Here is a 22534-nt window from a genome sequence, read left to right as displayed (position 1 = left end):
CCAACAAAGAGGAACACACTCAAATGCTTACATTATACATTAAAAAATAACAAATATACTAATACATAACAGAGAGATGATTTACAAGGAAAGAAAATATCATCTCCCAAAACAATAACTATGCATGTGACTGTTTCCCTCCCAGCCAGGACTCCGACCAGGGCCAGGAAAAAAACTAGGTAATCTCATTCCAAGACAAAGACAGAAAGCATGTTGGAAAACAGATATAAGGGGATAGAAGACACAGTGTGTACCTCCCTGCCCGCTATGGGAGGTCAGGATCCCCACCCAGTTACAGGAGTCAGTTCTTGGACCTATGCTTTTTTGTTCTCTACATACATCCACTTTCAAAGGTTCTCAGGGGTTTTGGTCTGACCCACCACCAATAAGCTGATAACACCCAATTGTTTGGATCTGAATATGTGTACTGGGTGTAAGGCAATGGGTGGTTAGAAACAGGCTAAGGCTGAATGACAACATGTGATATACGTAGGGAACAGAAGATTTTGGAACGAGATGAAATTGAAAGTGGGAGAGGTGTCAGTAGATAATGTTGATAATGTAAAAAAAAAAAACAAAACTTGGAGCATTCTTGGATTCAGAACTAGTTGGACGACCCAAATGAAAACAATGATCCAGTCTGTTGAAAAAAAAATGGATCTATTCGACAGTTCCTTTCTGAGGATGTTACTAAGAAACTTGTTTCTTTTGTATCTTCAAAGCTGGATTATTGTAATGCTTTGTTGTTTGGTGTCTCGGAAAATAAGCTGAGGCGGCTGCAGAAAGTTCAAAATAATGCTGTCAGATTAGTCTGTCAAAAGCTGATGTTTGACTCTGACACACCTCTTTTGCGAAGATTTGGAAAACACCACCCCTCCCTACCTTACAGAACCTAAAGAAATATTCCACACTCGATCTTTGAATTCCTCCAATGACACCACCCGTTGGCCTATCTCACGCATTCGTACAAAGGCAGGAACGAAGTCTTTTTCTCATTTTGGTCCCTCTGTATTAAACACCATTCCACAGAGCATCCGGCAGTCCAAATCATTGTCTGTCTTCGAGGAATCCTTGAAAACATTTGTTTTTTTGATGCCATGTATTTTCTTTATATTGTTTTGTGTTGATTTAAAGTGCCAAGAGCCTCATGGTTGAGGATACCATGCGCTCTATAAGAGTCAATTTTAATAATAATTATTACTATTATAAACCATACATTGGCCAATGATGAAAGCGGTTGAGTCCTATTGTTGTTTGCCACAATGATAAACTTAGATTACCACACTGAGGTCAAAAGTACATACAATGTACTTTTAAGTTAAATTTTGTATTGTCTTAAACTTAAAGATGACGGTTTCAGCTTTATTCCTATACCACTTCACCAATAAAAATGGGCAGTAAATGTAGAAAAATGCCGTTTTAAAACTTTACAGCAGCGAAAAAACCTGACATATTATTGATATAAACTTTGAACCAAGTCTGTCTAAAGGACAAACACCATATCTCTATTTGTATCAATTTGTTTTAATGAGGGTTGTTTGATGGCCGAGGTATCGCATATTTAAAAAGCCCACCAAATCCTTGTTTTCAGCTTTGAGTGTGATGGAGTGATACGATTGTTTTTCATTGTAGTTTGTAACAGCACACAAATTGCCATGAGAATGAGATCTGTTTTTGTTTTTGTTTTTAAGGGTTTTACGGCGCTTGCAACACATTTAGGTTATATCAGCGCCAGTAAAAAGGAAGAAAATGGGATAGTAAAAAGTTCTAGAATTACAATTAAAGCACTCAAGAGAAAGTAAGACAAAGGGGAACTGGGAACAAATAGGGGTCAGATGTAGATTCCAAGAGCATACCACCAATTTACTTAATTTGAGATCACCTAAAAGTCTCATCCAGACATAAGCACAAGTCCCAACTAAGAGGAATGCACTCAAATGTTTACCAATCATATTATATAATATGCAAACTAAACATAATACAATGCATAACAGAGAGATGATTTACAAGGAAAAAAATATCATCTCCCAAAACAATAACTATGCATTTGACTGTTTCCCTCCCAGCCAGGACTCCGGAAAGGGCCAGGACAAAATCAAGTAATCTCATTCCAAGACAAAGACAGAAAGCATGTTGGAAAACAGATATAGGGGGATAGAAGACACAGTATGTACCTCCCTGCCCGCTATGGGAGGTCAGGATCCCCACCCAGAGAATGAGATCTCAAATTATTGACAAAAACAATAAAGTTCACGAAAGCCACATGAATATTGTATTAAAGTACCATTTTAAGAGGAAAAGAATTCAAATATTGTGAATATTATTCATTATATCTATACTCTATCACACAGACAAGTTCAACATTTTTCAGGTGTATTTTGATGAAAACGTCATCTGTTATTGCACCAAAAATCATCCGAGAGCAAAATTAAAAATAAAAAATAAAAGGAGAGACAAAATATAAACAAATGTGTATTTTAAATATTTAAATAAAGTCTCAATTTTGTAATCAAAATAAAAATGAAACATCGTTATAAAAGCCGTTATCATGTCTTCGATTGGAACACGAAAACAAAATAGTCATGGTAATAAACATATTGCAAGAACATTTTAATTTCAAAAATGTCAAAGTTAGGATTTAGTAAAAAATTATAAAAACCAACCAATTCCATTCCAAGACAAAGACAGAATCTTGGAAAACATATGAGGGATGATGATGATGATGTGGTGATTGTGGTAAAGGTAGTACTGATGATGATATGGTGGTGTGGTGATTGTGGTAGTGGTAGTAGTGATAATGATGTAGCGAAGGTGGTTGTAGTAGTGGTGGTAGAGATGATGATGATGATGATGATGATGATGATGATGATGTGGTAGTGGTGGCTATACTATTGGTTGTAGTGATGATCTGGTTGTGGTGGTAGTAGTAGTAGAGGTTGTAGTGATGATGAAGATGCTGCTGCTGATGATGATGATGGTAATGGTATTTTCAGTTTGTGTTAAAATTTCTGGAAATCAAAAAATTGGAAAAATAGCAGGTTTGAAGTCGGACTCAAGCCAAACAACTTTTAACATTTTAAAATGCCAAGGTTTTGGAGTTAATTTTTTGTATTGTAGTAATCAAATATCCATGCTATGACGCGTCAATTAGTGGTTTTGAAATTTAATGAACGAAAAGAAAAAAAGGATGGTCTGCAATACAATATAACTTCTAATATGTTTTCATTAATTTTAAAGGTTGTTTAATTCTTTTAATCTTTTTAAAATTGCATTTAAATCTTGAGAAGAATAAAAAAAATGTGAGTGTCTAGTCACTGGTTGGACCGGCATTTTTCTGATGAAAGTGACCTACAAATAAACCGTCATAATTTCCTCTCCTTCTTTATGTCTAAACACATTTAGCACCAATAGAAAAGGCAGCAATTTTGTTTTCAAATGATATAAGCTAAAATTCGTAGACACCACTGTGGTTAGATACAAAAGTGTTATTTTTAACACCAATAGAAAGGGGAGTAATGTTGTTTTTAAATGATATTAGCTAAAATTCGTAGTCTTCTTTGTGGTTAGAGACAAAAGTGTTATTTTTATCAAATTCATCCAACAGATGTTTTGTTTGTTTTTAAAGGTTTTACGGCGCTTGCAACACATTAAGGTCATATCAGCGCCAGTAAAAAGGAAGAAAATGGGATAGTAAAAAGTTCTAGAATTACAATTAAAGCATCCAAGAATAAGGCAGACAAAGGGGAATTGGTTCAAATAGGGAACAGACGTAGATTCCAAGAGCTCACTATCATTGTACTTAGTTTGAGATCACCTAAAAATCTCATCCAGACACAAGCACAGGTCCCCGCGAAGAGGAATACACTCAAATGTTTACAAATCATATATAATACATAAACAAAACATAACACAGTGCATAACAGAGAGATGATTTACAAGGAAAAAAAATATCATCTCCCAAAACTAAGTACATTTGACTGTTTCCCCCCCCCCCCCCCCAGCCAGGGCCAGGACAAAACCAAGTACTCATTCCAAGACAAAGACAGACATGTTGGAAAACAGACATAGGGGGATAGAAGACACAGTATGTACCTCCCTGCCCACCATGGGAGGTCAGAAACCCCACCCAGTCATCCTACAGACAAGTGATAACCACCAGTTCTGATGTACTACACAAGAATTAATTGAAGAGCAAAAACAACTAGCGTCACTCTTTGACAATCAATCTGGCAGATGCAATAATTAAAGTGGACAGAGGTGTAAAAGGGTGTCGTATAAAGCAGTCAGTATGACGTAATTGATTCTTACACTCGCAAGACGTGTGATTTTATTGCCAACGTTGAGAAAAGTTTCTGTGAACTACAATTTTAAATCATATTGTCTCTAGTGCTGGACAATTTTATTATACTTATAATTATGTCATTCTGATATGAACTCTATGGAAAACAGTGAGCTATGAAAAGAAGGAAAGGGAAATTAGAGAGGAGTTTTAATACTAACTCTTTTAAACAAAACTTGTGGGCTATTATACAAAGTTAGCTATTAGGAGGTGACTTATTTGATGTATGTGATTTTTTTTTTATAGTCCATACCTTTTTTTATTTAACAATAGCATATAAAGAGTACAAAGATCTGAATAGGAAAAATAATTTAATTTAAGTGGCCTTAATAAAAAGTAGAATCTGGTCTCAAACTTGGGTAAAAAATAAGATAAAGATCTGAACAAGTGTGTATGTAAGGCGCCAGACAAAGGAAGAAAGAAAAATACAAGAAAAAAAAACATCCGATAAAATCAGTCGACCTTGACTGGGGATCCAACTTCAGACCTTCTGATTACCGGTCAGACGTGCTACGATTAAACCACAGAGGCTTCTGATAATTGGGATAATTTTAATAATGATATTGCATCAAACAACACATACATTGAACATCAGAGGACGAGGACGAAGACATTAGAGTTGCTCCATTTTATTTTTTTGAAAATATCAAGTAAGTTCCTCGATCACCCATGCAAACTAAGTGTTGGTGAAAGTATTAACATCAGGAAGGCTTTATTTTCAATTTGTGGAGTATGAAATTTACACGATGTATAACAATAGCAATGCGGACCTCAGGGAAAGCATCTAGGTCACTACAATAACATTGATGGGGAATGTTTATAAAAATGAGAATTCCTGTTTAGGTATTTGACATGGTCAAAATAAAATGCTAATTAATAGCAAAATACAATTTACAAAAATCAATGAATTGTTACAAGTGATAGTGTGCATCATAATAATATACATACAAATTGGCTGGCACAACAGCAACTTTGTTATTACATAATACATAAATAAACATTGTGTGATACCGCTTATATGTAAATTTGAAGGTAATAAAATTAAGATGTTGAAATAACATAAATATAGTATAAGAGATAAAATATGCATTTTTGAAGGCACAGATGTGCCCGATCTAAGGATAGTAAACTTGCTTTTTTTAAAAAGTTTACTGTAATAGGAGAAATATCTATCTAAAAATGTATCAACCAACACATTCTACTAAGGAGAACAATAATATCAACAAGCAGTTCTCTGCTTTGGTTATCAGTTACCTGTATGGTCGGAACACACACAAATACCATCACAATTCGCCACATTAGACACAGCAGTTTACGGTTAGGCTATACACAAGTATCTACACACACTCTAATGCTAACCTCTAGTAATAGTGATTACACATGCAATAGAGGCATCAAACATCTAAATTTATAAGCAATTGATTGACATTACCATGGTATATTCTGCAACTGGATCTATTAACTATCATACTCAATAATGTTCTTCCCTCACACCATGATCATATATTAAAGTTTTGAACCACAAGAAAGTCATGTTCACAATGTCAATAGCGTCTTCAGGAAATTTCTGGGATGGTGATGAATTATGGTGAAAATAATACTATTTTGATAAATATCATCTATGTAAAAAATGCTGCCTGAATTCCTCCAAATTGAAGACAATGCCAAAGTCGTTTGATTCATCCATATTGATATAACTCTGGAGGTTGTTGGTGCAATCTGGATAGTACAATTTAAAAAAAAAAAAAAGAAAGAACAGAAAAACAATTAGTATGATGGTGCACAGACCTTACAGTATTCAAATAAATGTCAATGCCTTTCCAGATTTTTTGTTAAGTTTGCAAGCAGGTCAGATGAGTAACAAAGAAAAGGAAGACGGTATACAATACACTCTTGTGCCATTGATGCTCATAAAAAGTCAGCCAAAGGGCACTCATTCATGGGGAAAAGCAAAACCGAGCAGTATTTTACTTGAGTGCACAGTTTGAGGCCCCTCTAGTCGTCTCTTACAGTTGCTATCATGGCAAACCAAACAAATGCACTCGGACAGTTTTTAATGTGCCTACAAACTTTTGAAATAATCCATTAGGTACTTTTGTAAGTATATATCATTAAGCAAAAAGAAAAACAAGTAGTCCATCAGAGCCATTAGGCCCATGGAACAAACCCTCTCTTTTCTGTCACAATAGGCGACAACTTTATGCCGTAGGCATGAGACGAGAGTAAAGAAGCTTCTGATTGTTGCTTGTTTGACTATTGAATGAATGCACTTGTTTATGTCGCCTCAGTTTATGTGAACTGGTTCCATCTCTGTTCTCTGCCATTACGTTGAGAAGGTTTAGCTTTTTGTCCTACCATTGAGTTTGTAGATGCAGAGTGCAGGTATGTAGCACAAAATAGACTGTCAGCAGACACGTGCTTGAAATCAAGAAAGTCACAGACAAAAGCACTACAGATGCAAACCTTGTCTTCATACCTCACATTAGAAGCTCACTTAACACCTTAGTTGTCATACAAAATTGACTGTCTTTATCGATGATTAATTCATTATGACCACATCTGGTGACAATCTTTCCCTTACCCCGCTTTAAGCCTTGTGTCAATGTCACAACAAGAGGACAACGTGACAATCTCCAAATCTGCCCCCCTCTTTCCCTACTGTTTCAATATTATCTATCTCTTAACCCTTTGCCCCTTGGATTGTATCATAGAATCCTACCTTATCTCCTTGCACCAATGGGCACAAATCCGCATAAATTATGTGTTACATGTTTAAGAAATTATTTATGAGATAATTACCCATGCCATTTCAATGAAATAAAAAGAAAAAGGAAGGGAAATGAATAAACTTTCATAAAATTCTCCATCATTTATATCAATATTATCATCATCAAGTTGGTCACAAAGTAAGTCAATCAGAAAGTTGAATGCCATTTTGACCAAGAAAACAGTTCGTTGAACTATTGTAAATTTGCGATCGTGGAGAATCTGAGACGAAATTTATGTTCAATTAAGGCAATTCATCCAGGAATTTAATGCTGTAATACTGTAATCCAGTTTATTTTACGGATGTTACAGAAAGTAAACTGAGAGGCAGAAATAGTGGGCGATTCAAGGGTGGGTTCATAATGGGCAATGATGGGTGATTCAAGAGGCAATGGGTTAATAACTGAGGACAGAGTGAATTAACTGATCAGACATATAAACTGAAAACTTCCCTTACCTGCTGTATAGATCGGTGGGTAATTCGGGGCAGGTGAGAACCAGGTGCCATCTTCTTTAATCATGTGGCTTCTATCAGATGCAAACTTAGAGAGGAAATCCTCAGCAGAAACTACTCTGAATTTTCTGTGGTTGAAGTTAAAAAATTATAATTTTAAATAAATATAGAAAATACTCTTTTAATGTTACCAGAGCTGTATTCTTAAACATCTTGTTGATGAAATACATGGAAAGGCATTGTTAGATATAAAATTCCTAATAGCTTTCCATTGGCAGACAACTTCTAAATAATTAAAATTTTCTGTTCCCCATTGCTTATAATAATAAATCTTTGTTGACAAAAATCTTATAAAAAATCTAATATGAATTTTCGCTTCTCTAATCTAACTTAATTCTACTACATCCTGTTCTATCTCTGTGTCTCGCTTCAAAATTATGACATCAAAAACCTTAATGATGAAATTCGTTTAGCAGGTGCATGTCTCATGACTAAAACTTGAAACTTCAGTTGGTATTTAAGGATTTTTAAAAAATTAATACATTTTTTTTATTACTAAAGATTGCCAAGTAATCATTTATCTATACTTTCATTTCGAAAGAGATTCTTTTATATTTATGGGCTTTTGGATAATTTAAAAAAATCATTACTGACCATAACTTAGACAATGGTGTTGAATCATTGAAAATAATGAAATAGAAAATTATTACAAGATTGATAGTGTTGGGAATGAAACAAGTGATGAGACAGTGATGAGACCATTGAAGTGGAATGGTGTAAAAAAACAAGTAACAGTAACCACGTCTGCATAATTAAGCACATTAAGGGGGAAAACATTATTCATTTAATTATAATTTTTTAGATTCTTATTTATCAATTTAAAGGATTTATTTTTCAAATTAAATGTGACTTATATTTAAGGTGATATTCTGGCAGTACTCAATACATGCATATATGCTTTTACCAAAAAAGACTGAATGTTCCCATCATGTTCAACGATAATCAAATTTCTAGCGACTGAACACATAAGGTATCAATTCTTATTAATTGCATTAGTATAACACTTGTAGACTTCCAATCGGAATTAGGACATTTAAGTTATGATAAGCTCAAACAGTGGTAGAGGTCAGGCAGTAAAGGCATGTGCATATTGAGTACCACATGAATTATAATCAAATATCTCCTTCCGATCTGTCTCACTCAATTTTTAAATTCTGTTGGTCCTCATTAATTTGCATTGCCCTTCTCAAAGATTTTAAAGTCATGACCACCAGAGCACCTTGTTGATTATTGTCACACCAAATGCAGTATCCATATTAGAACCGAAGGTTTATTTTAAAATTGTGCAATTGTGTGTGTTGATGTCCGACTTCATACAGCTGTCTTTGAAACAAGCTGATGATGGATAGCCAGTCCAAAGGTGCTATAGTGATGTAAGTTTTAAAAACTTCATAGATTATTGATGATTCAATACAATTTTTTGTCCTACAGCATGATGGGATATCACAAGATATGATTGTTTTCTTGCTTTTGTTGTCATTGTATGCACGATATGCAGGGTTGTCCTTGTTTTGCCCCTCCCCCATCTTTTTTCCCCTTTGCCCTAAAATAGGGAACCATCTCCTATTGTTATATCTGGCATTGGTATTGTATGGCTAAGACCTGGATTTGCCATTTTCTGTTAGATCTTTTGTGTCTCTAATAATGTTTTATTTTATTGAAAAGTTGGTCCTCAAATACAAAGTCCTGCACAGGATAGCTGTCATTGCACAAAGATGAAAATTCACTTTTAATTCCTCTTTTACAAGAAATCATCTCGAAATATCAAGTTGGTGAGAGGATTTTGCTATCAGTGTAATAAAAATCTGAGAGCATTCTTGTCGCCCCTCTTCTTTCTTCAGGTCACTGTGTTATGATATCATTGAACATATTAAATGCACACAAAGTTTCTCTAAGTCCTTTCAATAACGTGGGTGGACTTTGAATAAATGTGACATTTCCCTCACCATGTGCATCTTGTGCAGCTATGTGGTCTGGTGGTATGACACTCACTTTTGGCACAGAAGGTTCTGGGTTCGAGCCTTGCTCATTGCATAGGTGAGTCCTTGGAAAAGGCTTTTTAGCAACATTCTCTCACTGTACTCAGGTGTAAAATGAGTACATGATCGTTAACAGCATTATTTCTATTGGAAAAAACTGTAGTATCACCTAACAGCTGTCGTGTCTCATTCCACACATTACCTGTTGCTGTTGGTCGGGGACCCTTTGTAAAGTGCTTTGAGTATGCTTAGTGGATAATGTGCTATATAAAAGTTCAAGCTCAACCTTGTTTGATTTGATAACATTTTAGTAATTTCTGCCTTGCATTCCACAACACGCAATCTGTTGCAGTTAGAAGATGGACTATATGTTAGTGTACTTTTAATAGGTTTTGTGTGTCCATAACTTTTCCAAAAAACGTTTGCAGTTGTGATATCTTTATTGATTATGTGACCGACCAGTACGATAGAGATGTGTTGTCATTTCCCTCACCATCACCGTCTTCATGTTCATGTGACTCAGTCACAAGTGGGGCAATTTTATCATTTTGAGTCAAATTATATGCATTATGGGTATTTTTTAAAGTTCTTGTACCACAGGCACAAGTTAGATTGAGGACTTTAATTGTTCTTTAATAATTTCTATGTTCAATTTCCCCTATGACGTTGATGACAATTTGAGTGACACAATAGTATAGATTAAAATAGATGATTTTGGTTCACTTTTGGCACTGGTATTCTTAATTACAGATTTCCCTTTACTACTTGTTTTTGGGTTAAATGAGCTTTTATATAGCGCAATATCCACTAAATGTGCTCAAAGCGCTTAACAAGGGGTCCATGGTCAACAGCCACATTTAACATTTAGGACGGGACATGCTGCCTATTAGGTGATATTACAATTTTTCGGACAGAGACAACGCTGTTAACTGCCAGGTACTTATTTTACACCCGAGTACGGTGAGAGAATGTGAGTAAAGAGTCTTTTCCAAGGACTCAACTATGCGCCGAGCGAGGCTCGAACCCAGGACCTTCCGATCCGAAAGCGAGTGTCATACCAACCGCAAGACCACATAGACCACATAGGGTTTTATTTAAACTTTTCACTGACACTGTGTTCACGAAAATAGCCCTTTCAAAACTGTGACATCAATGGCCGAAGATATAGGAGTTAGCAGTCAAACTAATACACATCACCTCAAATTTGTAGGTCTAATTGACGGAACATCATATATTATTACGAATGGCATGTGTTTGTGGTCACATTAAATGAATACAAGAGCAATGGCCGAAAGCTCTGTTCAATGATGAGGCAACTTTTGAAGTAGACTCTTCAGACAGGAGACTACGGTGCTATCGTTGAGAAAATGAGCGTAATACTGAAAACAATGTTCAAACTGTCAAAAATCCAAGGATACGGTGTGGTTACCATATGGGGTGGTATTTTTGGCCATCAGAAAACATGGCTCATCAAAATTACCAGGCGCCTCCAAGCACAAGATTACAGTGAGCAAATCCTTTCCATGTGCTTCATTCCTTTCTTTAAAAACAATGGCCATGATATTGATCTTTCTATGCATGACTGCTCCACTGCACACGGCCAAAATAACTCCAGAATTTCTTGTGAACCACAATATTCAAATATTGCCATGGCCAAGAATCAGTCTCGATATGAATCCTGTCGAGAACGCTTGGAGTTTAATGAAACGGACCCTCGAGTCTCGCATTGAATCCAGACACTCCATTTGAAACATTGAATACAATTTGGAATGAGCTAACCAAAGTACAAATCCATGCATTAACATCATCAATGAGACACCGAATTCAGGACTTGATGCAAAGACTAAATGAATAAACATCTTAAAGACAAACAGCAGCAGACAAATAAGTTTTTCAGCTTTATTTGGGGAATTCATTCATCTTTAAAATGATATAAGATACAATAACACGCATAAAAAATAACAACATAAGGACAAACTGAACTTTCTTTTGGACATGACTGTATTAGACGCATAGTTACTCATAAAATTGATATGAAATCAATGTTGAGGGATCAAGCTATGTTTTAGTGAATACCATAACAGTGGTGAGCAATCAAAGTTGGTACCCGCTATTATCATACGGATTTGGGGCAGTGTACCAAGGTCATCAATGAGTGCTGAACATGAAGCATCTTAGCGACAGATTTTGTTTGGCAGGAAAGATTGAACCACCTTCGGCATGTCTTTCCATTGTTTCTTGTTTATTTTTATTTTTTTCAAAGTAATACATCTGCAAGTTAAACGATGTGAAAGAAATGTCAATTTTTATTACCTCCAGTACTCTTTCTTCACTAACGTCTCCTCTCCAATGCAGGCACCAACATATTCCAAAAAACTACAAGGGAATGTAAGCTCTGTATCTAAGTCATAGACAAGGTTACTTTCAGGTGAGGAGTACACCATTATCACATGATAGTCCTGGAATAAAAGATGGATATTGAGTTGGCAGAAGAGCGGTTTTCGACATGCACACAAAAACCTTTATGAAAAAGAGAGAAAGAGAGAGAGAGAGAGAGAGAGAGAGAGAGAGAGAGAGAGAGAGAGAGAGAGAGAGAGAGAGAGAGGGGAGAGACAGAGAGATAGAGGGAGGGAGGGAGAGAGAAAAAGAGAGAGGGAGAAAAAGAGAGGGAGGAGGTGGGAGGGAAAAGAATGGAGAAAGAAGAAATAAGTTATTTTAAAAACAGGAATTTATAATTCTCCTGAATGATTTAGACAAAACCTTTCTTTATGCTGAATAATTAGCACAGAACTTGAAAATATAATCCGCAATTTAGGTCCTTGTAACTTAAAATTATTCCTGATTCAATAAGAAATATGATTTTTACAATAAAGTGTAAATTAAAGAATAAAAAGAATATCATAAAAACCAAATGACTATTAGCTGTATATTAAGGTCATCAAATTAGTCTTCCTTACTTATGGTTGTAACACGATTTTAAACTACTGAATAGACGTACCCAGACTACTAATCTTTGAGCGTTTGTGCTGGCCTTTTGGTGCCATAATGGAATCTGCATTAAGAAAACCATTATTAAAATTTTACACTTTATTAAAATAATACATAAAATATATAAAATCATCAGTCTTAAAAACTGCAATTTCCACAACTTAAGATATCACAAACATCAACGAAATGTTTCAAAGTTCACATGTTATGACATATTTTAAAAGGAAAACAATAAGGGCAGTAAATAAAAATATTGGGAGAAAAAGAAAGATTGAAAAAAGCCCCAATACTTTTCCTTCTAAACAAGGGACTTAACCATACCAGCAAGAGACTGGAAAAAACAACGACACAGTAATCAAATTAATTCAGTCATTACAAATGTCAAAGATACAATAAAATCATAATAATAAAATAAAATATATATTATAGTGGTCTCAAATTTTGTCCTGGTGAATCCAATCATCTAAACTGTGTCGATAAGCGGTTTCTGATTTTTGTACTAGAAATCAGCTGTCTCTAAGTTTGCTGTTGGGACAAATGATCGAGGGGAACGAAGACAGGAAAGGGACCACATATAGTATCCCCTGGATAGGAAGCCAACATTCTTCCACTCTCTACCATAATTCAAGACATGCAACAGTAAATCAATACATTAAAAAAAATGTATTCTAAGGCCCATCAATATTTAACATATTGAAGCACTGGTAGCTCAGCAGTTTGATGTTGAGCATGGTGGTTGACAAGATGGATGACAATGGTCAAAAACAGGCCCAAGCATTATGTACTTGAGGAAAGCACTTTACCCCACTCAACTCAGGTTCAGTCCATGTCGCATTTAAGCACAGGAGGAGGCTTAGGCGTCTTAATGCCAAAGCGTGCTTGAGTTCAAAGTCGACATAATCCAAAGATCTCCATTTATCTTTGTTAGTTAGTCCTGATCGCATTACACCACATGATGTTGCTCCATTGTTACCCGTCATTGTGGTGTTTGTTTGGTTTTGGTTTAGTTTAGTTTAGTTATAATAATTCATCTAGAAAAAATGAAATAAAAACACTCAATTTGAAAAACATGAAGTACATGTGTAATTTGTCATAGCTGAGAATGTTGGTGTTGAGGAGGGTCTGCCTTATTTTGGTGAAAATAATTCAGTAAGTGAGCTCTGATTGCAGCCAATGTTTAGGCATTATTGTATGTAACACTTTCCCTTCTTTGTTTCTTGTGTGCCTGTGTGTAACCTGTAAGTGTGTGTGTGTGTGTGTGTGTGTGTGTGTGGGGTGTGTGTGTGTATGTGCGTCTAAGTGTGTGTTTGTGTGTGCGTATGCGTGTGCCTTTCTCACTACCCCTCACTCGCCTTCTTCCCATCTGTCTTTCTCACAGAGCTATGATGACTCATTTGTTCAAAAGGAATGGATACTGTGCTTTAAGGCGTGCAGTTTATATAAACAAACATTCAGTAAGAGACAATTTGCGTGCTTGAATCCGAAACGTGTCTCATGACGGCATTGTCTGTATTTGGCAAAAGGCAGGTGATGTATATTGCTAGAGAAGTCTCAATAAACTTATTGGATTAGGACTTATTTTCAAAACCTGGCCTTCATTTGGATGAAATTCCATCTTCCATTTCTTTTCCCATTGTCGCAAAGTATTAAGGTCTTTCCACAAAATTGTTATATTCAGTGTCAAGCCGAGTATTCAAGAAGCTATTATCATATTATTTTACACACCTACCTGTTTATTTGTATTAGAAATAAACACAGCATGGCATCTTTTCAACTCCTCATGACTGCAAGATTCTTTTATCAGGTTACAGAGTTTCCATACATTCTCTTCGCTATTAGTTGACAAATAAATGAACCTTATTATTAATTTCAAAATAAAGGGGGGTAAAAAATATCCCTTAATCCTTTAACCATACAGTTACCCTGAAATATGTCTGAGGTAAATAAAATCCCACACATATCATATCAACGAGACAATTAGGTACAGGTATTAGAGTTTTTTTTAAATGATCATTCATATTCAGAAAATATTTAAAATCCAAAGCAAACTTTACACCTTCACTACTATCCACAACTCCACCAAATTGAGCGATAAACTGTTTGGATCCATCATTTTCATTTGACTTTATGCCATTGTGATTCCCTAAACAACTCTTTCTCTTTAGATTTAAGTCTACTTCATACCTTTCAGGGAGGAGACCCCTGAACTCCCTCTAAATATGTTATGGAAATACTTCCCTTAGTGTTCATTCCTTAATTTGTGTCTCGTTAAACACCAAAATTTCCAATTCTGCATACCACTCCCCACCCCTTTTGATTTAAAAACATCTTTTTCTTCATCCCCTCCATCATGAAGTGTTACTACATTATCAGGCAATCAATCGATTATTTCATCTTCCTCACAATCCCTCCCAGACACAAAAAGGTGTCTCTGGTCATAATATCATCTCTTTCCCTTATCATCTCATGGTTAAAATGAAAAAATTCAGCTCAGTTCACAAAGGATTTGTCTCTTACTAGGCTATTCAATTCAAAACAAGACATTGGGTAATAGATGACTAAAGCCAAACAATACATGGGTGTTGTTAATTGAACAGAATCATACACTGAGAGTTTTTTTTTAAAGGGTAGGATGAAGAGCGGTAAAGTGTCATAAATTTGTTGAGTGCTTCGTGCTTTCAGGCTAGTTAGTGTAATCATTTGGATAAAAATTACTCATAATTAGTTGACACCTTTGGAGAAGCAAGTATTTTAAATGTTTACAGGTTTCTAGACTATAATTAGCTATTTACAATTGGATATGTCTTGGTTACAAACTGATACAATTTGAATTAATACTCTGCATCTCGGTTTCAAAACTAAGAATCTCAAGTTCCAACATCTCATTACAGGCTACCAGGTGGTCAGGGTTTCTCGTGACAAATTTCGACTTCAAACTTCGGCCAAATAGATCCTCACATGGTCAAACAATACTAACGTACTGACCCCCTAGGAAAATTTATTTGTTTTGATCAACAAAAAATTGACAAGACTAAACATTTTTAAAAATTTATAATAGAAACACGATTCTCTTTGTGGCCAATTAGGTCAGACACCTGGCCATTTGGCAGCTTTGCTACTGCTTACAACGATCCACAAAAGAGGGGGTATGTGAAAAAAGTCAGGGTAATGAGTTACCATGCACCAAGCTCAATCCCCCACCCTGTTAAGTACAAAAGCAGTTACCTTGTACGTAGATTCGGGAGAAATTCCGTAAGGGTAGTATCTCTTTATATTAATATTTTCACCTTGGGATCTTTTGTCAGGCATTTATTTATCCAATTTGTCAATATATATTTTTAAAACTCCAGAACAGACCTTGAGATAGATTAGTGAAAGTTTAAAATTTCCTAATACAAACCATTGTTTTGGTTCTCCGCCGCTGTTTCGTTGTTGAAGGATTGAAAGGTAGTGCAAAGAAGTAGCAGTCCTAAAGTTTTTAATATTTTTTTTCTATTAGGGTTTGCTCGGGGTGGGAGGATTTTTTTTCTTCTATTAGTGACTATTAGTATTAGGGTTAGTTACAGGTCTTAGTAAAGGTCCCAGGGTGTTTGTTTTTCATATTAGGATTAGTGTTTTATTTTTTCTTAGGGTTAGTTAAAGATTGGAATAGTTTACCACAGAAAGTTACATCTGCTCCCACTTTAGATTTATTTACAGAGCTTCTAGATCATTGGTGAATTTTCAACTTAATGTTAATGTTATTGTTCGTCATTCATCCTGTCAAAATTTTTATGAGTGATCTAAAGGAAGATTCAAATTCAGATTAAAGGAATACTTGAGTTGTTTCCCATAGTCATAACATAAGGAGCTTACGGAAGGCCTACCGTAGATTCTGAGACATGTTACCATTACTATTACGTAGACGCTCTGTTTTTTTTTTAAATCTTGCCCCCCCCCCCCCCCCCACATATAGTATCCCCTGGATAGGAAGCCAACATTCTTCCACTCTCTACCATAATTCAAGACATGCAACAGTAAATCAATACATTAAAAAAAATGTATTCTAAGGCCCATCAATATTTAACATATTGAAGCACTGGTAGCTCAGCAGTTTGATGTTTCCTCTTATAAATCATGTTGAGCATGGTGGTTGACAAGATGGATGACAATGGTCAAAAACAGGCCCAAGCATTATGTACTTGAGGAAAGCACTTTACCCCAATCAACTCAGGTTCAGTCCATGTCGCATTTAAGCACAGGAGGAGGCTTAGGCGTCTTAATGCCAAAGCGTGCTTGAGTTCAAAGTCGACATAATCCAAAGATCTCCATTTATCTTTGTTAGTTAGTCCTGATCGCATTACACCACATGATGTTGCTCCATTGTTACCCGTCATTGTGGTGTTTGTTTGGTTTTGGTTTAGTTTAGTTTAGTTATAATAATTCATCTAGAAAAAATGAAATAAAAACACTCAATTTGAAAAACATGAAGTACATGTGTAATTTGTCATAGCTGAGAATGTTGGTGTTGAGGAGGGTCTGCCTTATTTTGGTGAAAATAATTCAGTAAGTGAGCTCTGATTGCAGCCAATGTTTAGGCATTATTGTATGTAACACTTTCCCTTCTTTGTTTCTTGTGTGCCTGTGTGTAACCTGTAAGTGTGTGTGTGTGTGTGTGTGTGTGTGTGTGTGTGTGTGTGTGTGTGTGTATGTGCGTCTAAGTGTGTGTTTGTGTGTGCGTATGCGTGTGCCTTTCTCACTACCCCTCACTCGCCTTCTTTCCATCTGTCTTTCTCACAGCTATGATGACTCATTTGTTCAAAAGGAATGGATACTGTGCTTTAAGGCGTGCAGTTTATATAAACAAACATTCAGTAAGAGACAATTTGCGTGCTTGAATCCGAAACGTGTCTCATGACGGCATTGTCTGTATTTGGCAAAAGGCAGGTGATGTATATTGCTAGAGAAGTCTCAATAAACTTATTGGATTAGGACTTATTTTCAAAACCTGGCCTTCATTTGGATGAAATTCCATCTTCCATTTCTTTTCCCATTGTCGCAAAGTATTAAGGTCTTTCCACAAAATTGTTATATTCAGTGTCAAGCCGAGTATTCAAGAAGCTATTATCATATTATTTTACACACCTACCTGTTTATTTGTATTAGAAATAAACACAGCATGGCATCTTTTCAACTCCTCATGACTGCAAGATTCTTTTATCAGGTTACAGAGTTTCCATACATTCTCTTCGCTATTAGTTGACAAATAAATGAACCTTATTATTAATTTCAAAATAAAGGGGGGTAAAAAATATCCCTTAATCCTTTAACCATACAGTTACCCTGAAATATGTCTGAGGTAAATAAAATCCCACACATATCATATCAACGAGACAATTAGGTACAGGTATTAGAGTTTTTTTTTAAATGATCATTCATATTCAGAAAATATTTAAAATCCAAAGCAAACTTTACACCTTCACTACTATCCACAACTCCACCAAATTGAGCGATAAACTGTTTGGATCCATCATTTTCATTTGACTTTATGCCATTGTGATTCCCTAAACAACTCTTTCTCTTTAGATTTAAGTCTACTTCATACCTTTCAGGAGGAGACCCCTGAACTCCCTCTAAATATTTATGGAAATACTTCCCTTAGTGTTCATTCCTTAATTTGTGTCTCGTTAAACACCAAAATTTCCAATTCTGCATACCACTCCCCACCCCTTTTGATTTAAAAACATCTTTTTCTTCATCCCCTCCATCATGAAGTGTTACTACATTATCAGGCAATCAATCGATTATTTCATCTTCCTCACAATCCCTCCCAGACACAAAAAGGTGTCTCTGGTCATAATATCATCTCTTTCCCTTATCATCTCATGGTTAAAATGAAAAAATTCAGCTCAGTTCACAAAGGATTTGTCCCTTACTAGGCTATTCAATTCAAAACAAGACATTGGGTAATAGATGACTAAAGCCAAACAATACATGGGTGTTGTTAATTGAACAGAATCATACACTGAGAGTTTTTTTTTAAAGGGTAGGATGCAGAGCGGTAAAGTGTCATAAATTTGTTGAGTGCTTCGTGCTTTCAGGCTAGTTAGTGTAATCATTTGGGTAAAAATTACTCATAATTAGTTGACACCTTTGGAGAAGCAAGTATTTTAAATGTTTACAGGTTTCTAGACTATAATTAGCTATTTACAATTGGATATGTCTTGGTTACAAACTGATACAGTTTGAATTAATACTCTGCATCCCGGTTTCAAAACTAAGAATCTCAAGTTCCAACATCTCATTACAGGCTACCAGGTGGTCAGGGTTTCTCGTGACAAATTTCGACTTCAAACTTCGGCCAAATAGATCCTCACATGGTCAAACAATACTAACGTACTGACCCCCTAGGAAAATTTATTTGTTTTGATCAACAAAAAATTGACAAGACTAAACATTTTTTAAAATTTATAATAGAAACACGATTCTCTTTGTGGCCAATTAGGTCAGACACCTGGCCATTTGGCAGCTTTGCTACTGCTTACAACGATCCACAAAAGAGGGGGTATGTGAAAAAAGTCAGGGTAATGAGTTACCATGCACCAAGCTCAATCCCCCACCCTGTTAAGTACAAAAGCAGTTACCTTGTACGTAGATTCGGGAGAAATTCCGTAAGGGTAGTATCTCTTTATATTAATATTTTCACCTTGGGATCTTTTGTCAGGCATTTATTTATCCAATTTGTCAATATATATTTTTAAAACTCCAGAACAGACCTTGAGATAGATTAGTGAAAGTTTAAAATTTCCTAATACAAACCATTGTTTTGGTTCTCCGCCGCTGTTTCGTTGTTGAAGGATTGAAAGGTAGTGCAAAGAAGTAGCAGTCCTAAAGTTTTTAATATTTTTTTTCTATTAGGGTTTGCTCGGGGTGGGAGGATTTTTTTTTCTTCTATTAGTGACTATTAGTATTAGGGTTAGTTACAGGTCTTAGTAAAGGTCCCAGGGTGTTTGTTTTTCATATTAGGATTAGTGTTTTATTTTTTCTTAGGGTTAGTTAAAGATTGGAATAGTTTACCACAGAAAGTTACATCTGCTCCCACTTTAGATTTATTTACAGAGCTTCTAGATCATTGGTGAATTTTCAACTTAATGTTAATGTTATTGTTCGTCATTCATCCTGTCAAAATTTTTATGAGTGATCTAAAGGAAGATTCAAATTCAGATTAAAGGAATACTTGAGTTGTTTCCCATAGTCATAACATAAGGAGCTTACGGAAGGCCTACCGTAGATTCTGAGACATGTTACCATTACTATTACGTAGACGCTCTGTTTTTTTTTTAAATCTTGCCCCCCCCCCCCCCCCCCCCCCCCCCCATAACACACATACCCGTAATTCAATTGCCTAAAATGAATCTTACCAATAACACGAGGTGTAGACACATTTATCAGGGTGCAGCAATGCTGTCCTAACATCCATTTTTCAAATTAAAGAAAAAATCTGGTCCTTGGTCTTTATAATAAAAGATCAATCCTCACTCGTTGGGCGACTCACTCCAGTCAGGCCTCAGCCTCATGCCCGTGCAGTGCAGTAAGTGCAAGCTGGTTGACGGCTGAGGGTCAAACTCAAGCTGAAGATGTATTTCGTAGAGGAATAGATTCAGAGTTTTGTCCTTACTACACTGACTAATGACCATAACGTTGTTTATTAAGTTTTGACGCAGCAAAGAAATCTACATCGTCTTCGTTGTCCCTTCCACTTCCAGCAGACGCCAAACTGACCAAAAGCAAAAAGTAAACATGAAGGAACATGAAGGAATATTTTTCACAGAACGGTTTCTGGATCATAGATATAGAATGACTAGACGTCTATAGATAGCCAACGAAGAGGAATTTCCTTTGGGTCGATCAGCTGTTATTACTGTGTCATACTGGAATTGGCTCTTTTCGTTTGATGAATAGGAAGATCGGGCTATCAATAAAACTCTTCTTGTCTAGGATTAATTAAGGGAAACGCTATCTTTCGCTATTTCCCTCGTCTCGATTCAAAATTGATCGACTTTTTCAACAGATATTTCTCACGGAGTTATTGACTTATATTTACAAAACCATCATGCTTCATACATGTTGCGTATATAAATGCAACAATTGAGCTGCGAAGGATAGCAGTCGTCGATTCCATAGATAAGATTAAACGAGGGAAGTGATAATCATTATTTCTTGTTAAAATATCAGTATCCCTGCTATTTCGTATCGTATTGATATGTGAAATTGACTCTAAGCTTGAAATTGATATACGAAAACAGATAAAATTGACGTTTCGGGTTACCCCTTGAATGAAACACTACAGACGAATGAGATAATGTAGTAGTGGCGTTGTTAGGATGATAAACAAAAAACATTGATTGGGCAGAAAATAGTATGCTCCTTTGTAAGGAAGCACGAATTAAAATAGAACTATAGATATTTATTATAGGTGCGCAATGAATTACGTTAAAAAAAAAAAGGGGGGGGGGCGAAACTGTTAAGTGCAGTATAGAAAGTGAAATGAGATAAAGTGTAGACTATTGTTAGAAAATAAATACAATGGAATTGGAAATAAATACAAAATACAAGGGATGTCAGTATTAGTATAATCCAGTTGTCCTTGGTATAATCATAAGTGGCAGTAGCAGCAGCAGAGGCAATAGTAGTGGTAGTAGTAGTATTAGTATTAGTAGTAGTAGTAGTAGTAGTAGTAGTAGTAGTAGCAGTAGTAGTAGTAGTAGCAGCAGCAGCAGCAGCAGCAGTAGTAGTAGTAGTAGTAGTAGTAGTAGTAGTAGTAGTAGTAGTAGTAGTAGTAGTAGTACACAGGAGCATATTATTTCCTGCCACATTAATGTTTTTGTTTATTCATCTTAACAACGCCGCCACCACATTATCTCATTGGTCTGTAGTATTTCATTAGTCCTGTTTTGTTGATGCGAAACGTCCATTTTATATTTTCCCGCATACCAAATTGAAGCTTACATTCAATTTCACATTGTTATTTAATTCTTCGAGCTTCGAGCAGCAACATTTACATTACTCCGTATTGATATTGAAAATGTCTTATATCGCCCAACACTTGTGTTAAAAAAAAAAAAGAGAAAAAAAGGGAAGTCACTTCGGAATTGTTGACTGTAAATAGCTTGTTTTTATTTGGCAAAAATAAGTACTTTATTAATTCGAAACAAAAAAAAATTTTTTTTCGTGACAATTATTATTTGGAAAAATCATACATATAAGTTTGAAATGAAACTTTTAAAATTGGCTTGCTTAAAAGTCTGCAGAAAAAGTTAACCATTATCATTGAGATAAAGATTTATATCATGGAATTCCTTATATCATAGCAGCTCTTATGATTGCAAAAATCGCAAAGACTTCCGGAGAGTATTTTATAGATAATTAAGAAGTATGTAAGGTAAACACCGGAGATTTTGACCCAGTAATCTATTTAAATGGAAATGGCTTTGGGCATGGTGGAAGTTATCGTATTTTATTTAATAAACGAAAAGAGGACCACTACATCTTTGTTTAGATTCCTTTCCTTTACATTCATGTTCTGGATCAATTTTTTCTACCTCATATAAAAGAGCTCCATGATCGCTGATTTCAACTGCTGTACTGCAATAGCATGCTCATTTTCTGATCAGGGGATAAGCTCGTCACACTTATTTGCAAGTCTGATAACCCAATTCCTTATGGCTTATGGGCTCGTTGTTGTAATGGAAATGGCTGCCCCTATTCTCATCCCCCCCCCCCCCCTCCCCTCCCCCCCCCCCCCCCGGCCGATTGGATTACCGAAAAAAACGTCGCCGGCTTTTTGCGATTTGGATTTGATTGATTTTTTTTTTTTAATTGTGCAACTTGTGACAAGAAACTTAACAAATTACTGCATTACAACCTCTGGATTAAACATAAGTACAACAATTGTGGACTACTATTATG

The 22534-nt window shown here is 35.7% G+C and overlaps 1 protein-coding gene across 2 annotated transcripts; it reads right to left on the bottom strand.

Annotated features, from left to right (window-relative positions):
* Positions 1-2249: 2249 nt before the first annotated feature.
* LOC144968414 (protein N-terminal glutamine amidohydrolase-like) lies at positions 2250-22180 on the bottom strand. 2 transcript variants are annotated; one of them, XM_078906734.1, is made up of 7 exons: positions 22113-22180; positions 19987-20342; positions 14316-14418; positions 12597-12650; positions 11912-12057; positions 7563-7687; positions 2250-6058 (listed from the first exon to the last, which is right to left on the bottom strand). In XM_078906734.1, exons 2-7 carry the CDS (start codon positions 20043-20045, stop codon positions 5955-5957), a joined length of 591 nt encoding a protein of 196 aa, XP_078762860.1. In that variant the 5' UTR covers positions 20046-20342; positions 22113-22180; the 3' UTR covers positions 2250-5954. The 2 variants fall into 2 exon arrangements, with proteins under 2 accessions (XP_078762860.1, XP_078762861.1); XM_078906735.1 differs by lacking the exon at positions 22113-22180 and adding an exon at positions 17715-17817 and having other exon boundaries at positions 19987-20399.
* Between the last annotated feature and the right edge of the window lie 354 nt (positions 22181-22534).

Source organism: Berghia stephanieae, chromosome 3 (genome assembly GCF_034508935.2).
Source record: "Berghia stephanieae isolate SIO BIC M18660-M18661 chromosome 3, UCSD_Bste_1.3, whole genome shotgun sequence".
Classification (NCBI taxonomy): domain Eukaryota; kingdom Metazoa; phylum Mollusca; class Gastropoda; order Nudibranchia; family Aeolidiidae; genus Berghia; species Berghia stephanieae.
This window is presented reverse-complemented; position numbering and strand designations above follow the sequence as displayed.

What these genes read in the sequence shown, in the direction of transcription:
- LOC144968414 (XM_078906734.1), bottom strand. Translation starts at nt 20,045, where the DNA reads ATGGATGTTAGGACAGCATTGCTGCACCCTGATAAATGTGTCTACACC. An exon ending in TTTCTAATACAAATAAACAG is followed by an intron (nt 12,651 to 14,315) that starts GTAGGTGTGTAA and finishes TTCTTAATGCAG; the next exon opens with ATTCCATTATGGCACCAAAA. An exon ending in CTCAAAGATTAGTAGTCTGG is followed by an intron (nt 12,058 to 12,596) that starts GTACGTCTATTC and finishes CTTTTATTCCAG; the next exon opens with GACTATCATGTGATAATGGT.